Source organism: Callithrix jacchus, chromosome 9 (genome assembly GCF_049354715.1).
Source record: "Callithrix jacchus isolate 240 chromosome 9, calJac240_pri, whole genome shotgun sequence".
NCBI lineage: Eukaryota > Metazoa > Chordata > Mammalia > Primates > Cebidae > Callithrix > Callithrix jacchus.
In genome coordinates, this window is record NC_133510.1 from 68435705 (window position 1) to 68455842 (window position 20138).

A 20138-nucleotide genomic window follows, 5' to 3' on the forward strand; every position below is an offset into this window, starting at 1 on the left:
GGTTAAGATAACCTGATAACATTAGCTTATTAGAATTATATGTAAAACAAAAGTTAAAAGGCTTTGTTGAGAACTAAGGGGCTGTGATATGATTGAAATCCAAGTGAGTACTGCTATTCTGAGTGGTCAGATATTTAAATCCCATTTAGGTGAGGTGCTGTTGTAATTGACTGAGAGAGGGGTTGAATTTAGTCACTATTATTGGGATTTGTTGGCTGATGTTTAGTCATCTGGTGACTTAAAACCTGGCAGGAGAGACATGGCTAGTTGTTCGTTGTAATATAATACTTGGCATTGGTGACTATAGAGAAAGGATTATGTTTTACAAATTAGCAGGTGGTGGTATATATGCTCCAGAAGACGGATGAAACCTCAAAAGAAAAGAAAAGCTCCTTCCTGGTCTAAATTCTGTATTTCTTTTTTTTTTTTTTGAGACAAAGTTTTGCTCTGTCCCCGGGCTGGAGTGCAGTAGCGCGATCTGGGTTCACTGCAACCTCTGCCTCCCAGGTTCAAGAGATTCTTCTGCCTCAGCCTCCTGAGTACCTGGGACTACAGGTGCCTGCCACCACGCCCAGGCTAATTTTTGTATTTTTTAAAATTAGGGATGGGGTTTCACCATATTGGCTTGGCTAGTCTCAAACTTCTGACCTCATGATCTGCTCGCCTTGGCCTCCCAAAGTGCTGGGATTATAGGCGTGAGCCACTGTGCTCGGCCTGAATTTTATAATTTTATAAGTACACAATATGTTAGTAGATATAAAGATTACTCAAAACCCGATAAAGTAGAAGATTATTCCGATAGGACAACATGCAAGGGGCAAGAGTGGAAAACAGACTAGATTTAAGCAGTAAAAGATCATTAAGTGAGGCTTCATCACTTCTTCAGTAGGACAGTTATTACTGGGATTTAAGGAGGGGCTTATCAATAAATACTATATTGTCCTCCCCCTTCTAAATTTGAAATCAACTGAGAAGTAGATAATAAGTAGATTGAATGGTTTTTTTTTATTTTTGAGACAGTCTTACTCTGTTGCCCAGGCTGGAGTGCAGTGACGGGATCTCGGCTCACTACAACTTCCACATCCTGAGTTCAAGCAATTCTCCTGCCTCCTGAGTAGCTGGGATTATAGGCACCTACCTCCATGCTGGCTAATTTTTTTATTTTTATAGTAGAGATGGGGTTTCACCATGCTGGCCAGGCTGATCTCGAACTTCCAGCCTCAGGCGATCCGCCTGCTTCCGCCTCCCAAAGTGCTGGGATTACAGGCATGAGCCACTGTGCCCGGTCCTGAAATGTTTTTAAAAAAATAATGTTATTGGTGAGGCTGACTAGAGAATATGTTAGCAAATGAGCTTGCTAACATCCCCCCTCCCAATTAAACTTAACAGGCTAATGGACATCTGGAACCTCCCCCAAACCCCCACCTCACTCACCCACTGCAGCTTGCTTAGTACTGGACTCACAGACAGATGCTGGCATCCTGCACACTGTGCTTAATCCTGCTGGTGCTTCAGCCCTCTTGGAGAGCGCGGGAGGGCCTCGGCCACAGGTGACTAGTTTCTTCTAGGCATGAGAGGGTTGAGGAATGAGGTCTGGAACATTATAGCTGTAGATTTTACTTTCTCAGGAAAATTTGAGGCTGCCAAATAGAGGCCCTTCACCACCAGTATGCTTGTATGGTGCTTTTCCTCATTCTTTCTAGAAGATTGAACCATGAGCTTAAATTGCATATTTTAGACCAAAGAGAATTATAGATCTCTGTTCTTAAAAATTCATAAAATAGGCTGTGGGTGGTGACTCACAGCTGTAATCCCAGCACTTTGGGAGGCCTAGGTGGGTGGATCATGAGGTCAGGACTTCAAGACCAACCTGGCCAACATGGTAAACTGCGTCTCTACTAAAAGTATAAAAATTAGCTGGGTATCGTGGCATACACCTGTAGTCCCAGCTACTCAGGATGCTGAGGCAGGAGAATTGTTTGAACCCGGGAGGTGGAGGTTGCAGTGAGCGGAGTTCGTGCCACTGCATTCCAGCCTGGGCAACAGAGTGAGACTCCATCTCAAAACAGACAAAAAAAAAAAAAAAACAAAACTCATAAAACTGGGAGAAATGTGTCCGGCTTCAGACACTTGAAATAATCTAGAGTCAAAGGCAGAGACTGGATACTTGCCTAGCAGCCTTTCTGTAGATGCTTATTAAAAAAGTATTTGCCAACTCACTAAAATCCCTCTTGTTCGGTTTGTCCACCACCTCCCACCACCCTGTCCATGAAGGGTTTCACAGTGAAAACCAGTATGCCTGCCTAAAAGAGCTGTAACACTTCAATTTAGTTTTGAAGTCTTGCCAGCAAAATCTTGACTAAGACTTTTCTATTTTTGTTAAATATTTAGTCATATTCTGAAAACTGTAATTATTTTCAAGGTTATCTAATTCACTAGAAGAATTACTCTTTTCATGTTAGGGATTTAGTCATACAGAGTAACAAAATGCTGGTTCTGAACCCGTTAGTTTGTTTTTGCTAATTCCTCTCCCTCTTTTCTCCTTTCCAGCATCCTATTCTAAGAACTCAGGCACTCAGCTATCCACCATGGTGTTGCGTCCTGAACAGATCTCAGATGGTAATTTACAGCTTTGTGTTATTGTCTGATTTTATTTGTAATTAGGTTTATGTTGGTAACAGAAATTTATGATATTTTTCCTGCTCCATACACATATTCTAACAACTCCATTCAAAAGCCACCATCTGGTGACTTGGGCTGCAAACGAATTTTTTTTTTTTTTTTGAGGTGGAGTCTCGCTCTGTCACTCAGGTTGGAGTGCAGTGGTGCAGTCTAAGCTCACTGCAACCTCCACCTCTTGGGTTCAAGTGATTCTCCTGCCTCAGTGTCCCGAGTAGCTGGGACTAAAGACACGTGCCACAACACCTGGCTAAGTTTTGTATTTTTAATAGAGACAGGGTTTCGCCATGTCGGCCAGCCTGTTCTCAAACGCCTGATCTCAAGTGATCTGCCTGCCTCAGCCTCCCAAAGTGCCGGGATTACAAGCGTGAGCTCCCACGCCCGGCCTGAAAACAGATTTTTACCCAGAGACCTGCTTCATTTCTTTTTTACAATTCTGAGTTGAGCCAAGATTAACTGAAATTTGGTTTCTGGCAGCATTTCTTGCAAGGGCACTATTATTCCTTTACCCAGCATAAAAACTTCTGGAGTGCTTTGGCTGCTCGTGACGCTTACTGGTGTTTCAGATGTGTATGGAGCAGTAAAATACAGGGCGAGTACCTTACGCTCTGTATTTGATTGGAGCTTCTTGAGTGTTTTGACTATTCCTTCCTAAATCTGAGCTTCTTTGGAATTTCTGTTCCTTTTTTGTAAATTTCTTTTTTAATTCAAAGCCACTTAATTAAGATGATATGAGTTAGCTCCCTCAAGTAAGAAAGAAAGCTCTTTTGTAAGTTAGAGATTGTAAGGATTTATTAGAAACACAGAGATTAGAGCTTTGTGATTTGAAATAGTTATTTGATGGCTGAAGCAAACTAGGCTCTGTGTATCTCTGGCAGATTACCCCTTTTCTCCCCAACCTTCTGCTTCCCAGTATTTAAGACTGACTATAAAATGCAGAACTCAGGGAAACACTGATCAGTTTGAGATGAGTCCTGCTATCACAAGGGTGCCAGTACCCTGTGACCTGCGGCACTTTATTGCAGGCCTTAGTCAGGGTACAAAGGGTTCCTGCTTGGTGGTTTTGCTGCAGCTTCAGAGTGTAGCCTGAACTGTGGCAGGATTTTGTAACTTGCACGTTTTTTGAGAAGTCTGACGGAGGTATTATGTCCAAGGACAATTCTTTAAGTAAGTCTTACCAAATATAGGAGACAGGGAGGACATTTCACTAGATGGACCTAGTTCTTTTCTTTTAAAAGTTAGGATTTTAGGTTACCAGGGGCTGATCTGGGAATGTAATTTTTTGAGCCTGTATGTCAATGTTTTTAGAGGAAAATGAAATGGCTGTAAAAATTCCCAAGTAGAAGTAGACGTGTGGAAGTAGGAAAACCATTGTGAGTTAAAACTGATCTAGAGAGCTAAGTGACTGGGGGAGGGGAGGGAGATAACTTGTTTAGTGTAGGCTAAATTTTTTACCTCCTGAATTTTTAAGCACATGACTGTATTACCTATTCTAAAATATAGATTAAACATAAACTATTTAAAAAATAAATTGAGCTAGAGTCAGGTTGGTCTCTTGTGCATTTAGGTATTAAAATATTTAATTTCAGTATACTAAGAATAAGATGTTCATGCTTTGTTCATTTTTTACTAATTTATTTTCAAATCTGTTAATTCAGACAGTGTTTCTGGAGAACATGATGAGTCGGCCAGTCTTGGTACCTTCAACCCTGCCTGTAGTAATCCCTCTCTTCCACAGTCCTCTGAGAACTCAGAGGACGAGTTCACCACTTACGTTAATGAGAAGATCTCCATTCCTGAGGAGGAGGTTAGTGTCAGGTCCTTGGAGGAGAACAGTGTTGTCTGGGGAAAACCTGAGAGTGAAAGATCTGCTGGATAGGTCAAGCTCAGCAGCCTCAGATCTCATTTTGGCTGGCAATCTTTGAAGACTGTGTGTAAATATATCTATATAGATATACATATAGATAGGGGTGTGTGCATATATATACACACACACGTATACACTCATACACACACATATGTATTCACACAGACACCCCTACACTCTATCTATCTATCTATATATATATTTTTTACAGACAGGGTCTTGCTCCCTCTGTCATCTAGGTGGCAGTGCAGTGGCATAACCATATCTTACTGTAGCCTTAAACTACTGGGGTCAGGTGATCCTCCCACCTCAGCCTCCCCAGTAACTGGGACTATAGATGGCATACCACCATGCCAGTCTCATGATTTTTGTTTTTATTTTTAGTGACAGGGTCTCACAATGTTGCCCAGGCTAATCTTGAACTCCTGGCCTCAAGCGATCTTCCTTCTTGTTTGTTGATGAAAAAGAGTCAAACTGGCTGGGCCCAGTGGCTCATACCTGTAATCCCAGCACTTTGGGAGGCTGAGACAGGAGGATCACTTGAGCCCAGGAGTTCAAGACCAGCCTGGTCAACATGGTGAAGCCCTGTCTACAAAAAGTAGCTGAGCAGATGGTATGCACCTGTAGTCCCAGCTACTCAGGAGGCTGAGGTGGGAGGTTCACTTGAGCCCAGGAGGCAGAAAGTACAGTGAGCCAAAATCATGCCATGGCACTCTACTCTGGGTGACAGAGTGAGACCTCCTCTCAAAAACAAAAACCAAACCCAAAACAAAAAACAGGCTGGGCATGGTGGCTCACGCCTGTAATCTCAGCACTTTGGAAGGCTGAGGTGGGTGGATCACCTGATGTTAGGAGTTCAAGACCAGCCTGGTCAACATGGCGAAACCCTGTCTCTACTAAACATACAAAAGTTAGCCAGGCATAGTGGTTGGTGCCTGTAATCCCATCTACTTGGGAGACTAAGACAGGAGAATCACTTAACCTGGGAGGCAGAGGGTGCAGTAAGCCGAGATTGCACCACTGCACTCCAGCCTGAGCGACAGTGAGACTCCATCTCAAAACAGACAAAAAAGGGTCAAACTCTGTAAAATATTTAAAGTGGTTTATTCTGGGTCAAATATGAGTGACCAAGGCCCAGATATAGCCCCAGGAAGTCCTGAGAACATGTGCCTGGGGTGATGGGGTTACAGCTTGATTTTATACATTTTAGGGGTCAGAAGTTACAGGCAGACATCAGTTAATATATGTAAGATGTACATTGTTTCTATCCGGAAACATGGGACAACTTGAAGGGGGAAGGGGGAGCCTTTTGGGTCAAAGGTGGATTTAAAGATTTTCTGATTGGAAATTGATTGAGACTGGGTACAGTGGCTCATGCCTATAATCCTGGCACTTTGGGAGCCTGAGGCAGGTGGATCGCTTGAGCCCACAAGTTCGAGACCAATTGGCCTGGGCAACATGATGAGACCTCATCTCTACGTTAAAAAATATAATAATTAGTTGGGCACAGTGTCTCATGCCTGTAATCCCAGCACTTTGGGAGACCGAGGTGGGAGGATCACCTGACAGTTTCTCCATATTGGTCAGGGTGGTCTGACCAATATGGAGAAACTGTCTCTACTAAAAATACAAAATTAGCCAGGCATGGTGGTGCGTGCCTGTAATCCCAGCTACTTGGGAGGCTGAGGCAGGAGAATTGCTTGAACCCAGGAGGCAGAGGTTGCAGTGAGCCGAGATCGTGCCATTGCACTCCAGCTTGGGCAACAAGAGCACAACTCCATCTAAAAAAAAAAAAAATTAGTTGGGTGTGGTTGTGCACACCTGTGCTCCCAGCTACTTTGGAGGCTGAAGGAGGAGGATTGCTTAAGCCCAGGAGTTTGAGACCAGCCTGGGCAACATGGCAAAAGCCCATCTCTACAAAAATATGAATGAATGAATGAATGAATGAATGAATGAATGAATGAATGAATGATTAAAGGAAATTGGTTGAAAGAGTTATTTTCTAAAGGCCTGAAGTCAGTAGAAAGGAGTGTCTGGTCTAAAATGAGGGGTAGTGGAGACCAAGGTTTGTATTATGTAGGTGAAGCCTCCTCTAGGTAGCTTCAGAGAAAATAGATGTAAATGTCCTTTATCAGACTTAAAAAGGTACCAGACTTTTAGTTAATTCTCTCCTGGATCAGGAAAAGACCTGGAAAGGGAAGGAGATTCTTTACAGATTCTAGGTTTTGCTTGTAAGACACAGCTTTGCAGGGTCATTTCAAAATATACAAAGAAGTATATTTTGGAGTAAAATACTTGGGTTTCTTTTAGGGCCTGTTAACTGTCATGTGATGCGATATAGAGTCAGGTTGGAATTTGGCATGTTATTGCTACAAGGACTTTGTTTTGTCAGTTTTAAGATCTCTGTTTTAATGCCGGTCATTTGTGCCTGAATTCCAAAGGGAAGAGGGTATAATGAGGTTTCTCTGACCTCTCCCTCCCATCGTGGCCTCAACTAGTTTTTCCGGTTTCCTTTGGAATGCCCTTGACCATGAAGAGGATCCATTCAGTTGGTTGGAGGAGCTTAGAATTTTATTTTTGTTTACTCTCCTCAGTGTCCTGAGTAGCTGGACTATATGCACACATCACACACCACCACATCTCGTTTGTTTCCTTCTTTAAATGGTGGCTCTTGTCCTTTTTGGAAAGTGTTTAGGCACACAGGCAACTGATACTATTCTGTTTTTTTTTTTTTTTTTCTTTTTCTCAAGACAGAGTTTTACTCTCGCCAGGCTGGAGTGCAATGGTGCAGTCTTGGCTCACTGCAGAATCCTCCTCCTGGGTTCAAGCAGTTCTCCTGCCTCAGCTTCCTGAGTAGCTAGAATTACAGGTGTGCGCCACCACGCCCAGCTAATTTTTGTATTTTTAGTAGAGATGGGGTTTCACCATTATTGGCCAGGATGAACTTGATCTCCTGACCTCATGATCTGCCTGCCTTGGCCTACCAAAGTGCTAGGATTACAGGTATGAGCCACCTCACCCGGCTATTCTGGTTTTAGGAAGAGGCTGATGGAACAAACAGGTTAGGGTAGGGCTCTGTCTTGGACAGAGAAGTGGCCAGCTTCTTAATAAAAAGTGGGTAAGATGGAAGTGAAACTTGGACACATGCAATATCTGACATTGTAGATCCTTTTTTCTTATGAAGCTGGCATTGTTGCTTCATATGTGATAACAGTTGAATTAGATCAGTAGTTTGATGATGATAATCAGTTTAATCCCTTTTCCTCTCTTGTATAGTACTTGTGTTTTAGCTTTCGGAAACTCTGGGCTTTCACTGGACCGGGCTTTCTTTTTTTTCTTTTTTTTTTTTTTTTTTGAGACGGGGTTTCACTCTTGTTACCCAGGCTGGAGTGCAATGGCGTGATCTCGGCTCACCGCAACCTCCGCCTCCTGGGTTCAAGCAATTCTCCTGCTTCAGCCTCCTGAGTAGCTGGGATTACAGGCATGCGCCACCACGCCCAGCTAATTTTTTGTATTTTTAGTAGAGACGGGGTTTCACCATGTTGACCAGGATGGTCTCGATCTCTTGACCTCATGATCCACCCGCCTCGACCTTTCAAAGTGCTGGGATTACAGGCTTGAGTCACCGCGCCCGGCCCCATGGACCGGGCTTTCTTATGAGCATTGCCTACCTGGATCCAGGAAATATCGAATCTGATTTGCAGTCTGGAGCAGTGGCTGGATTTAAGGTGAGCATCTAGTCCTACCCCTGTCCTTTTAAACACAGAATACACCCTCACATCCTTTTCTCCACCCTGCATGTTGGTTACTAGCCTCAGGGGTACATACAAATACTTCATTGGCAGTGGCTCTTACGTGTAAAGTACTTTCCACTTGGCCTTTTATTTTATCCACATAGTTTCCTTGAACAAAGGAGAAACTGCATATAGGAGAAACTGAGGCTCAGAAAGGTACAAGGTGACCTAGCAGGTCATGTGCAAAACCTGATACAGAACTCAAATCATTTGATTCTTGACCTGGGCTCTTTTCTGAATACAGTATTTACCACTGAGTTGCCAAACAATTAAACAAAAAAATCTCAGTCGTCCAATGAGTGTTACAGGAGATTTTGTTCTTCTTAGTTGCTCTGGATCCTTCTGTTGGCCACCCTTGTGGGGCTGTTGCTCCAGCGTCTTGCAGCTAGACTGGGAGTGGTCACTGGGCTGCATCTTGCTGAAGTATGTCACCGTCAGTATCCCAAGGTGAGCAATGTACTGTCTTGTTTGTCACCCGTATCGTAGGAATCTGTGTGTCTGGCAGTATGTGCTGGCTGCATTCTATAGTGAGACAGTCAAGGACTTGAGGGTCAGTGGCCCTGAAGACAGATGGTACCAAGGGAAATACTGTAGCTCCTCCTGGTGCCAGGCCCTGTTTTTCCCCTCCTTCAAAATCTAACTTGAGACTCCCCTTTCCTAGAAGGTTTTCTTAGAAAAACTGTGTTGGAGGTAAACATTTACCATTCACTCTACCTTCCAGTATTTAGCAATGCCCAGCCCACGGGGAGGGGGATACTCTAAGCACTTTAATTCATACCTCATTTTACTCCGTAAGTTTGCATTTTATGTATCTTCTTTTTTGTTTGACTTTGCCATCCCTTTGAAAAAGGTAAGTTTTTTTCCTTTTACTAGGAACTATATGTGGCAGGATGTTTGGATTTGCTAATAATTATTTTTCAGTTTTCGCTCCCCCTGGGGGCTACACTGTCCTCTGCAGCTTCCTTTTGGACATTTTGGGCCTTTCTTACTACTGCATAAGACAAGAATGAACTGTATGTCTAGAAGATATTTTTTACTTAGCTTTGTCTTTTGTTTCTTTTCCTGGGTGTGAGCAAAAAGTATTTTTATCTGCTTTTCAAAAAAATTAAAAAATTTTGGTAATATCCCCATTTACTCTGATGTGATTTTTTATTTTTATTTTTATTTACTTTAATATTTTATTTTTTGAGATGGAGTCTCGCTCTGTCAGCCAGCCTAGAGTGCAGTGGCTTGATCTCCGGCTCACTGCAACCTCCACCTCCTGGGTTCAAGCAGTTCTCCCGCCTCAGCCTCCTGAGTAACTGGGATTACAGACACACGCCACCACACCTGGCTACCGGGCCCAGCTTCTGATGTGATTATTACACATTTTATGCCTGTATCAAAATATTCCATGTGCCCCATAAATATATACACCTACTATGTACCCACAAACATTTAAAAAAACAAACAAAAACTTGGTAATTTATAATCCTTCCAGCTTCTTTTCCTTTCTTTTTTTTTTGAGATGGAGTCTTACTCTGTCACCCATGGTGGAGTGCCGTGATGTGATCTTGACCTCCCAGACTCAAGCAGTTCTCCCACCTCAGCCTCCCAAGTATCTGGGACCACAGGCGAACACCACCACACCTTGCTAATTAAAAAAAAAAATTTTTTTTTTTTGTAGAGATGAGGTATTGCTATGTTGCCCAGGCTGGTCTCAAGCTCCTGGGCTCAGGCAGTCCTCCCGCCATAGCTTCTCAAAGTGCTGGGACAACAGGCATGAGCCACTGCTTCTCTTTGTTCATAAATGTTAATAGTTGCTTATTTTGTAGTAAGTTTTTTTTTTTTAAGACACAGTCTCACTCTATCACCCAGGCTGGAGTTTAGTGGTGTGATCTCAGCTCACTGCAGCCTCTGCCTCTTGCAGTCAGACAGTTCCAGTGATTCTCTTGCCTCAGCCTCCTGACTCGCTGGGATTATAGGCACGTGCCATTATGCCCAGCTAATTTTTGTATTTTTAGTAGAGATGAGGTTTCACCATGTTGGTCAGGCTGGTCTTGAACTCCTGGCCTTAGGTGACCTGCCAGCCTTGGCCTCCCAAAGTGGTGGGATTACAGGCATGAGCCACCGTGCCCAGCCTGGTTTTTTTTTGTTTGTTTGTTTTGTTTTTTGTCTTGTTTTTTTTTTTTTTTTTTTGAGATGGAGCCTTGCTCTCTTGCCCAGGCTGGAGTACAATGGCGCGATCTCAGCTCACCACAACCTCTGCCTCCTGGGTTCAAGTGATTCTCCTGCCTCAGCTTCTTGAGTAGCTGGGGACTACAGGTGCACGTCACCACACCTGGCTAATTTTTTTATTTTTAGTAGAGATGGGGTTTTGCCACGTTAGCCAGGCTGATCTTGAACTCCAGACCTAGGGCATCCACCTGCCTCAGCCTCCAAAAGTGCTAGGATTACAGATGTGAGACACAGTACCTGGCCTGTTTTTGTTTTTGTTTTTGAGATAGGGTCATGCTCTATTACCTAGACTAGAGTGCAGTGGCACAATCGTGGCTCACTGATAGCCTCGACCTCCCAGGCTCAAGCAGTTTTCCTGCCTCAGTCTCTTGAGTACCTGGGACCACAGGCATGCAGCATGATACCCAGGTATGTAAAAAATTTTTTATAGGGCCGGGCACGGTGGCTCAAGCCTGTAATCCCAGCACTTTGGGAGGCCGAGGCGGGTAGATCACGAGGTCAAGAGATTGAGACCATCCTGGTCAACATGGTGAAACCCCATCTCTACTAAACATACAAAAAATTAGCTGGGCATGGTGGCATGTGCTTGTAATCCCAGCTACTCAGGAGGCTGAGGCAGGAGAATTGCCTGAACCCAGGAGGCAGAGGTCGCGGTGGGCTGAGATCACGCCATTGCACTCCGGCCTGGGTAACAAGAGCGAAACTCCATCTCAAAAAAAAAAAAAAAATTATTATAGAGTCAGGGCTTCACCATGTTGCCCAGGCTGGGCTTGAACTCCTGGGCTCAAGTGATCTCCCACCCCTGTCTCTCAAAGTTCAGGGATTATAGGCGTGAGCTACCATAGATGACCTGATAAATTTTTTGGATACTAGCTATCTGGTGGTGTTTTTTCTGGCTTCAGTGAGTCAGCATAACTAAATTTGATTTTCAGCTGTATTGTTTGGTCAGATTAGTTTCTGACTTTATTTTATGCCACCCAATTCCAGCCATCTTCCTTGAGTCCTTTTGCATATCTGTTCTTTTTCACTTGCTTGGTTATTATTATTACACTAAAGGTGACCCCAACCTTTTCTATTGTGGTGATGGTGGTTTGAGACAGTCTGATTCTGTCTGTTGCCCAGTCTGGAGTGCAGTGGCATGATCACAGCTCACTGCAGCCTCGACCACTGGGGCTAAGCTGTCCTCCTGCCTCAGTCCCCCGAGTAGCTGGAACTACAGGCGTACACCACCATGCCTGGATAATTTTTGTCCTTTTTTTTCTTTATTCAATTTTTATTTTAGATTTTGGGATGTATACATGTGAAGTATACATGTATACTTTTTCTTTTTAAGTAAAAGCAAGTTTCTTAAGAAAGAAAGGAATAAAGAATGGCTTTCCATAGGCAGAGCAGCCACATGTGAAGGTTTGTTACATAGATAACATGTCATGTAAGTTTGTTGTATGTATTACTACATCACCCATATTTCAAGTGCAGTATCGAATGGTTATCTTTTCTGCTCCTCTCCTCCTCCCACCCTCCCCCATCAGGTAGACCTCAGTGTCTGTTGTTTCTGTCTGTGTGTTCGTAAGTTCTTATCACTGGCCAGGTGTGCTGGCTCACGCCTGTAATCCCATCACTTTGAGAAGCCAAGGCAGGTGGGTCATGAGGTGAGGAGTTCAAGACCAGCCTAGCTAAGATGGTGAAACCCCGTCTCTACTAAAAATTCAGAAAAATTAACTGATTATGGTGACAGATGCCTGTAATCCCAGCTACTCTGGAGGCTGAGGCAGAGAATTGCTTGAACCTGGGAAGTGGAGGTTGCAGTGAGCCGAGATTGTGCCTCTGCAGTCCAGCCTGGGTGACAGAAACTCCGTATCAAAAAAAAAAAAAAAAAAAAGAAGTTCTTATTTGGCTCCCAATTTTTGTACTTTTTGTAGAGAAGGGGTTTTGCCATGTTGCCCAGGCTGGTCTCAAACTCCTGGGTCAAGGGATTGGCCCACCTTGGCATCCTAAAGTGCTGGGATTATAGGTGTGAGCCACTGTGCTTGGTAAACACCAAACAGTAGAAAGACACGGTTCTGATTAATCATTTCTAAAAATTTCCCCCACAGTTTGGAATTCACATTTTGGCACTAAACCATCAACAGTCTTTTATAAGCATTCAGACCATAGATTAAATATGAGAATGTGCCTCCACTTGGCCGATCACTGCACTAAGGCTCTCAGCTGGAGAAGGAAAAGTGTGCTACTCTTTGGTGTTTAGGTCCCACGAATCATCCTGTGGCTGATGGTGGAGTTGGCTCTCATTGGCTCAGATATGCAAGAAGTCATTGGCTCAGCCATTGCCATCAATCTTCTGTCTGTAGAAAGGTGAGGGGATTTTCCTTTAGAAAGTAATCAATTGCTGGATTTCAAAGCAAAAAGATAAAAACCCAATTCATTTTGAATTTATTTTTATTTTTACATTTTTAATTTTGAAGATTCAACTCAGTTGTTATTTCTTCTGTGGAACCTTTCTGGAAACAATATCTTCTCCCCTGGTAGATGTAGACTGTACATCTTCCATTTCCCGTGGTGGATTGTGCTTACCTGTGTTAGAATGTGTGGCATTTGTATCACAATTATTGATTTGTACGTCGTTTTATCCCACTAGGTACTATCTTTTTAATTTAATTTAAATTTTTTTTTTTTGAGACAGAGTTTCGCTCTTGTTACCCAGGTGGGAGAGATCTCGGCTCATCGCAACCTCCGCTTCCTGGGTTCAAGCAATTCTCCTGCCTCAGCCTCCTGAGTAGCTGGGATTACAGGCACGTGCCACCGTGCCCAGCTAATTTTTGTATTTTTAGTAGAGACGGGGTTTCACCATGTTGACTAGGATGGTCTCGATCTCTTGACCTCGTGATCCATCCACCTCGGCCTCCTGAAGTGCTGGGATTATAGGCGTGAGCCACCGCACCCGGCCTATTTTAATTTTTTTTTTTTTTTTTTTTGAGACGGAGTCTTTCTCCATCACCCAGGCTGGAGTGCAGTGGTATGATCTTGGCGCCACCTCCTGCATTCAAGACATTCTTGTGCCCCAGCCTCCCAAGTAGCTGGGATTACAGGCACCTGTCACCCCATCCAGCTAATATTTGTATTTTTAGTAGAGATGGGGTTTCATCATGTTGGCTAGGCTGGTCTCTAATTCCTGACCTCAGTTCTAGGAACACCCGCCTCAGCCTCCCCAAGTGCTGCTATTATAGATGTGAGTTACTATGCCTGGCCCCCACTAGATACTATCCATTTAATCCTATCAAATTCTGTCTATCCATCTAATTCTATGATGGTAAGACCCATACTTTTCAGCTTTGTATCCTAAGCACGACATAGTAGACCCTCAATCAAAGTTTGAATGAATATAATTAAGTTGGTGCTGTTACCCAACATTACCCAAGGCCTGGTTTTCTGCCATTGTCTCTCCCTCAAGTCCTACCTTCTCCAAGTGTCCCTTATCTGGGGAGCTGTTGGGAAGATAGTGTTTTTCAGTGTTTCCTTTCTTTCCATCTCTCTGACCTCCATTTCTTGTCTCTGACTTAGGATTCCTCTGTGGGGTGGCGTTCTCATCACTATTGCAGGTACTTTTGTATTTCTCTTCTTGGACAAATATGGTAAGGAGAGTGGGAACAGTAGGGTCAGTCAAAGGAGCTCCCTCTATCATGTGGCAGATGGGGAAGTCTGCCTTCTGTGAGCTCACTGCTGTCTTTTCCTTTAGGCTTGCGGAAGCTAGAAGCATTTTTTGGCTTTCTCATCACTATTATGGCACTCACATTTGGATATGAGGCAAGTGGAATGGGGTATTCATTAGTTTTTTAAAACAAGTGTTTGTGTGTGTGTGTGTGTGTGTGTGTGTGTGTGTGTGTTTAGCCTTTTATTATAGAAGACAGTAATAATGCTAGTATGGTCCAGTTATATTGGGTGTATCAACAAAAAGCTGATTTATCCATGGGCCAATTTTGAAGGATTATGATCCATAGCAAAGATTAGTGTGTAGAAAGGCCTGCAGGGACTCCCAGGTTTAAAATGACTAGATATTTTAGGGCTTTCCAGGCTAGATTCCCAAGTTGATCCCAAGTTGACCATCTGACAACAGAACAGCCATGGAGAGGGTTAATTAAGGAGGGGGTTGCAGGGTTATTCTTGGCTGTTAACTTAGAGGAGTTCTGCTTTTGCTTATCCTGGTTTATATTAATTTCAGTTTGAACTTTCCCAATATTAAAACAGTTAATGAATTATGTGAGATATGCTGGATATTTCCTGGTTTGTGCCCCAACCCAGAAACTCCTCAGAGTCACTAACATTATTTGCAATACTAGCCCCTTTCTTTGTACAGTTCTTATAAACTGATTTCTGCTTACTCATCTGGCTGAACTTTAAAAAATATGTCTAATCTATGGGTCGATTATGCCTCTTGGCCTAAGGCTTCCAAGAGAAATACTGAACCAGGGAAAAGTATGTATGAGAGTACTTAAGAATGAGTCTCTCAGTACATAAGTATTAGTGGCAAACATCAAGTGATTTTTAAATGAACATGGGTGAACAGAAGGATGCTGAGTATGGATAATAAAAAGTTGATTCTATATTCTTTTTTTTTAATTTTTAGATTTTAATTTTTTTCTGAGATAGCATTTCTGTCTTCCAGGCTAGGGTGCAGTGGTATGATCTGGGTTCACTGCAACCTCTGCCTCCTGGGTTCAAGTGGTTGTTGTGCCTCAGCCTCCCAAGTATTTGCGATTATAGGTGTGCACCACCACGCCTGGCTAACTTTTTCTATTTTTAGTAGAGACGGAGTTTCACTATGTTGGCCGGGCTGGTCTTGAACTGCTGACCTTAAGCAATCTGCCGGTCTCATCCTCCAAAAGTGCTGGGATTACAGGCCCTTATTGTATGTTTTTGAGCCTGTCTCACAGGAATTACTGTGAAGCCAATAACCACAAGTCCTTTAGCAGCATTTTTTTTCTTCTTCGAGATAGAGTCTCCCTCTTTTGCCCAGGCTGGAGTGCAGTGGTGTGATCTTGGCTCACTGTAACCTCTGTCCCCCGGGTTCAAGCGATTATCCTTCCTCAGACTCCCAAGTAATTGGGATTACAGGTGCCCGCTGCCATGCCTGGCTAATTTTTGTATTTTTCCTAGAGATGGGGTTTCACCATGTTTGTAAGACTGATCTTGAACTCCTGACTTCAGGTGATCCACCCGTCATGGCTTCCCAAATTGCTAGGATTATAGGCATGAACCATCATACCTGGCCTTTTTTTATTGAGACAGAAAAATGAGGATTACAGACATGAGACACCATGCCTGGCCTTTTTTCTTTCTTTCTTTTTTTTTTTTTTTGAGATCATGCCTAGGCTAGGGTGGCATGATCTCAGTTCACTGCAACCTCCACCTCCAGGGCTCAAGCGGTCCTTCTACCTCAGCATCCCTAGTAGCTGGGATATAAGTATATAACACTACACTGAGCTAATTTTTGTATTTTTTTAGAGAGAGGGTTTCATCATGTTGCCCAGGCTGCTCTTGAACTCCTGGGCTCAAGCAATCTGCTTGTCTTGGTCTCCCAAAGTGCTGGGATTATAGGCATGAGTCACCACCCCCAGCCCTTTCTTTAGAATATTAATTATGTATTATACACATCTGTTTCATATATCTAAAATATGATGTAAACTATCTGGATACTCAGTCCTGAATTCTCTGCCCCTGACAGTAAGCCCCTTATGTTGCTTGGTCCTGCGATGATTCTGTATATTCCTCGTTACCCTAGGTAGTTGCAGAAGAAAAGGTTGAGGCCAGGTGTGGTGGCCTGTCCCAGCACTTTGGCTGGCTGAGGTGAGAGGATTGCTTGAGCTTGGGAGATGAAGGTTTCAGTGAGCTGTGATCACGCCACTGCAATCCAGCCTGGGGGACAGAGCAAGATTGTATCTCAAAAACTATAGAAATAAATAAAGAAGAAGGGATTGTAAGGGGTAAAGGATGCCAAGTGTTCCCTAGTATTACATTACTTCCTTGTTTCATGTTCCCTTAAAGGCTAATCATCGTTATGTTGCTATGTAGTATGTTACAGTGAAACCCAGCCAGAGCCAGGTACTCAAGGGCATGTTCGTACCATCCTGTTCAGGCTGTAGCACTCCACAGATTGAACAGGCTGTGGGCATCGTGGGAGCTGTCATGACGCCTCACAACATGTACCTGCATTCTGCCTTAGTCAAGGTGAGTAAGGCCCTTATCTCCTTCACCTCCTAGACAGTTCATGGCATCTTTTCCTTCAATTGCAAGGGACGCAAAGTTAATTTACAGTTGTTAGGACCATGAGGAGCAAGGAACTTTCCAAGGTTGGACATTTATAAACTCCATATGCTTAGACTCTGTTTTTAGCACCAAATTGACCAGATATTACTAACTGCGTAGAGAAGGTGGGACTAAAGTTCTTTTTTTTTAATTGAGATGGAGTCTTGCTCTGTCACCCAAGCTGGAGTGTAGTGGCGTGATCTTGGCCCACTGCAAACCTCTGCCTCCTGTGTTCAAGCGATTCTCATGCCTCAGCCTCCCAAGTACCTGAGATTATTGGTGTGTGCCACCACACCTGGCTGATTTTTCTATTTTTAGTAGAGATGCGGTTTCACCATGTTGGCCAGGCTGGTGTCAAACTCCTGAGCTCAAGTGATGCACCCGCCTTGGCCTCCCAAAGGGCTGGGATTACAGGTGTGAGCTACTGCGTCCAGCAAGGATTAAAGTTCTTCATGAAAGGTCTGAAGTGCATCAAGTCCCTTGTGTTTAAATTTCAAAAGCCTGAGTGGCCTTATGGAGGTCAGGAGTAAAGGAGCCCAAGCAGGCTTTTACCAGTCAGTATTATGTAATAATTTTCTGGGAGATTTCGGAAAGCTTTATATTAGGGACATACACACCTTAGGACTGAAATCGGTTTGTTTTTGTAGGTCAGTGGTCCTTCTAGCCACGGTAACTGAGAGCTCAGTAGTCATTTAGTCTCTGTTTCCCATTTGAGGAATGTGCAATTCCACAAAAGGGCATGAAGTTCTTTTTTTCCCCCCATATGAATTTCTTAATTGCTTAGTGAACTAGGATATAGGCAAGTGTCGGATCGCTCACATTTCGTCTAGTCAGCTGTCTGTCCTCCAAATCTCTCAGCTGACTCTGAACTCCTGAAATGTCATAAGGAAGCTTGTTCTAACTGGTCAAAAATATGACTGCTGTTGTTATCTTTTTAGTCTAGACAGATAAACCGGAGCAATAAGCAGGAAATACGAGAAGCCAATAAGTACTTTTTCATTGAATCCTGCATTGCTGTCTTTGTTTCCTTCATCATCAACGTCTTTGTTGTCTCAGTCTTTGCTGAAGCATTTTTTGGGAAAACCAACGAGCAGGTGGTGAGTAAGCCAGGGTTATGGTGGTAGTGAATATGAGGGTAAAGTGAAGACTGCAATGGGATGGGGAAGGAAAATACCCCATCCTAGTGTTAATGTTCAGGATAAATAATCTGTAGTCTCATCTCTGCCCCCCAAAATCACCGTGCACCAGTCAGAGTCTACGGTATGGGGCTGACCAAGCCTGGACCATCTTTCTCAGATTTTGATTGGGAGTAGTCAACAAACATGAAACAGGAACTGTGATGAGGACAGACTTTGTCTTGTCATTTTGAATTCTGTATCATCTTGATTTCTGATTACCTATGTAGTGTGGTGGTTTTTTTTTTTTTTTGAGATGGAGTCTTGCACTGTCGTCCAGGCTAGAGTGCAGTGGTATGATCTCGGCTCACTGCAACCTCTGCCTCCTGGATTCAAGCGTTTCTCCTGCCTCAGCCTCCTGAATAGCTGGGATTACAGGCACCTGCCACCATGCCCAGCTAATTTTTTGTATTTTTCGTAGGGATGGGGTTTCACCATGTTGGCCAGGCTGGTCTCAAACTCCTGACCTCTAGTGATCCTCCCTCCTCAGCCTCCCAAAGTACCGGCATTACAGGCATGAGCCACCATGTCTGGCCTGCCCATGTAGTTTTGATCACTTGTTTCCCAACTCTGGAACCTCTGACTCCTGACTGCTTTGACTAAGGATTCTATGCTGGGTGTTGTCTCGTGTCTGAAGCCTTCTTCAGAGCCTCTCCTCCTGTCATCATTTAAAGTAACCTGGTGTTTTTACATTATTACCATGCACACTGTAACTCAGTAAAGATTTTTAATGACCTGTGGGTGTAGAAGGATTATAGAGGAAGATCCTAGATGACATTGCTGCCAGTCTCTGCCCACATCACAGCATATATCCAGTGTCTTCCCTCCAGCCTACCACTCATAGATGACTGTATAATGATGTAGGAGAGCTCTTATTTGATCCTTGCTTCTGAAACAAAAGTTGCTCTTGAACTGCTTTGGGTTCTAGGTTGAAGTATGTACAAATAGCAGCAGTCCTCATGCTGGCCTCTTTCCTAACGGTAACTCGACACTGGCTGTGGACATCTACAAAGGGGTAAGCATGCTCGGATTTATGATCTTTGTTCCTGAATCAATATGTTTAGCGTAGTATCTGGTCTTTTTTGTGAGTTCACTTCAGATCTGAGCATATGTTCTCTGAGTCATTTATTTCAGAGCTCCAGACACCAGACAAGCATTTTGGATTAAATGGGAAGGATTTGGGAGGCCGAGGCGTGTGGATCATGAGGTCAAGAGATCGAGACCATCCTGGTCAATATGTTGAAACCCCGTCTCTACTAAAAGTACAAAAAATTAGCTGGGCATGGTGGCACGTGCCTGTAATCCCAGCTACTGAGGAGGCTGAGGCAGGAGAATTGCCTGTATCCCGGAGACAAGGTTGCAGTGACCCAAGATCACGCCATTGCACTCCAGCCTGGGTAACAAGAGGGAAACTCCATCTCAAAAAAAAAAAAAAAAAAAAGGGAAGGAATAGAGGGTCTGTTGAAAAGATGCATCATACAGGCCAGGAATGATGGCTCACGCCTGTAATCCCAGCACTTTGGAGGCTGAGGCGGGCGGATCACTGGAGCTTAGGAGTTCAAGACCAGCCTGGCTAACATGGTGAAACCTCATCTCTACTAAAAATATATATATATGAAAATTAGCTCGGTATAGTGGTGGGTGCCTGTAATCTCAGCTACTCAGGAGGCTGAGGCAGAAGAATTGCTTCAACTAGGGAGGCAGAGGTTGCAGTGAGCCGAGATCGGACCACTGCACTCCAGCCTGGGTGACAGAGTGAGACTCTGTCTTAAAAAAAAAAAGATGCAGTATACACACCAGCACTTTGTTTTTTTTTTTCTTTGGAGACGGAATCTTGTTCTGTTGCCCAGGCTGGGGTGTAGTGGCTTGATCATGGCTCACTGCAGCCTCCACCTACCTGGCCCGAGTGATTTTCCCATCTTAGCCTTCTGGGTCGTGAGACTACAGGCAAGCACCACAACAGCCAGCTAATTTTTTGTATTTTGTATTTTTTATCTGAGACAGAGTTTTGCTCTTGTTGCCCAGGTTGGAATAGAGTGGCATGATCTCAGCTCACCACAACCTCCACCTCCTGGGTACAAACAATTCTCCTGCCTCATCCTCCCA

General features: G+C 43.7%; 1 protein-coding gene across 1 annotated transcript in view; it reads left to right on the forward strand.

The window, feature by feature from the left end:
- The window catches only part of LOC100403822 (natural resistance-associated macrophage protein 2), a 42219-nt gene that overhangs the window by 12925 nt on the left and 9156 nt on the right, over positions 1-20138 (forward strand). The window contains 11 exon segments of the mRNA XM_035256787.3: positions 2551-2619; positions 4338-4486; positions 7823-7860; positions 8187-8274; positions 8668-8787; positions 12803-12909; positions 14116-14186; positions 14291-14358; positions 16624-16779; positions 17796-17954; positions 18961-19047. Coding sequence (XP_035112678.2) covers positions 2551-2619; positions 4338-4486; positions 7823-7860; positions 8187-8274; positions 8668-8787; positions 12803-12909; positions 14116-14186; positions 14291-14358; positions 16624-16779; positions 17796-17954; positions 18961-19047 — 1112 coding nt within the window.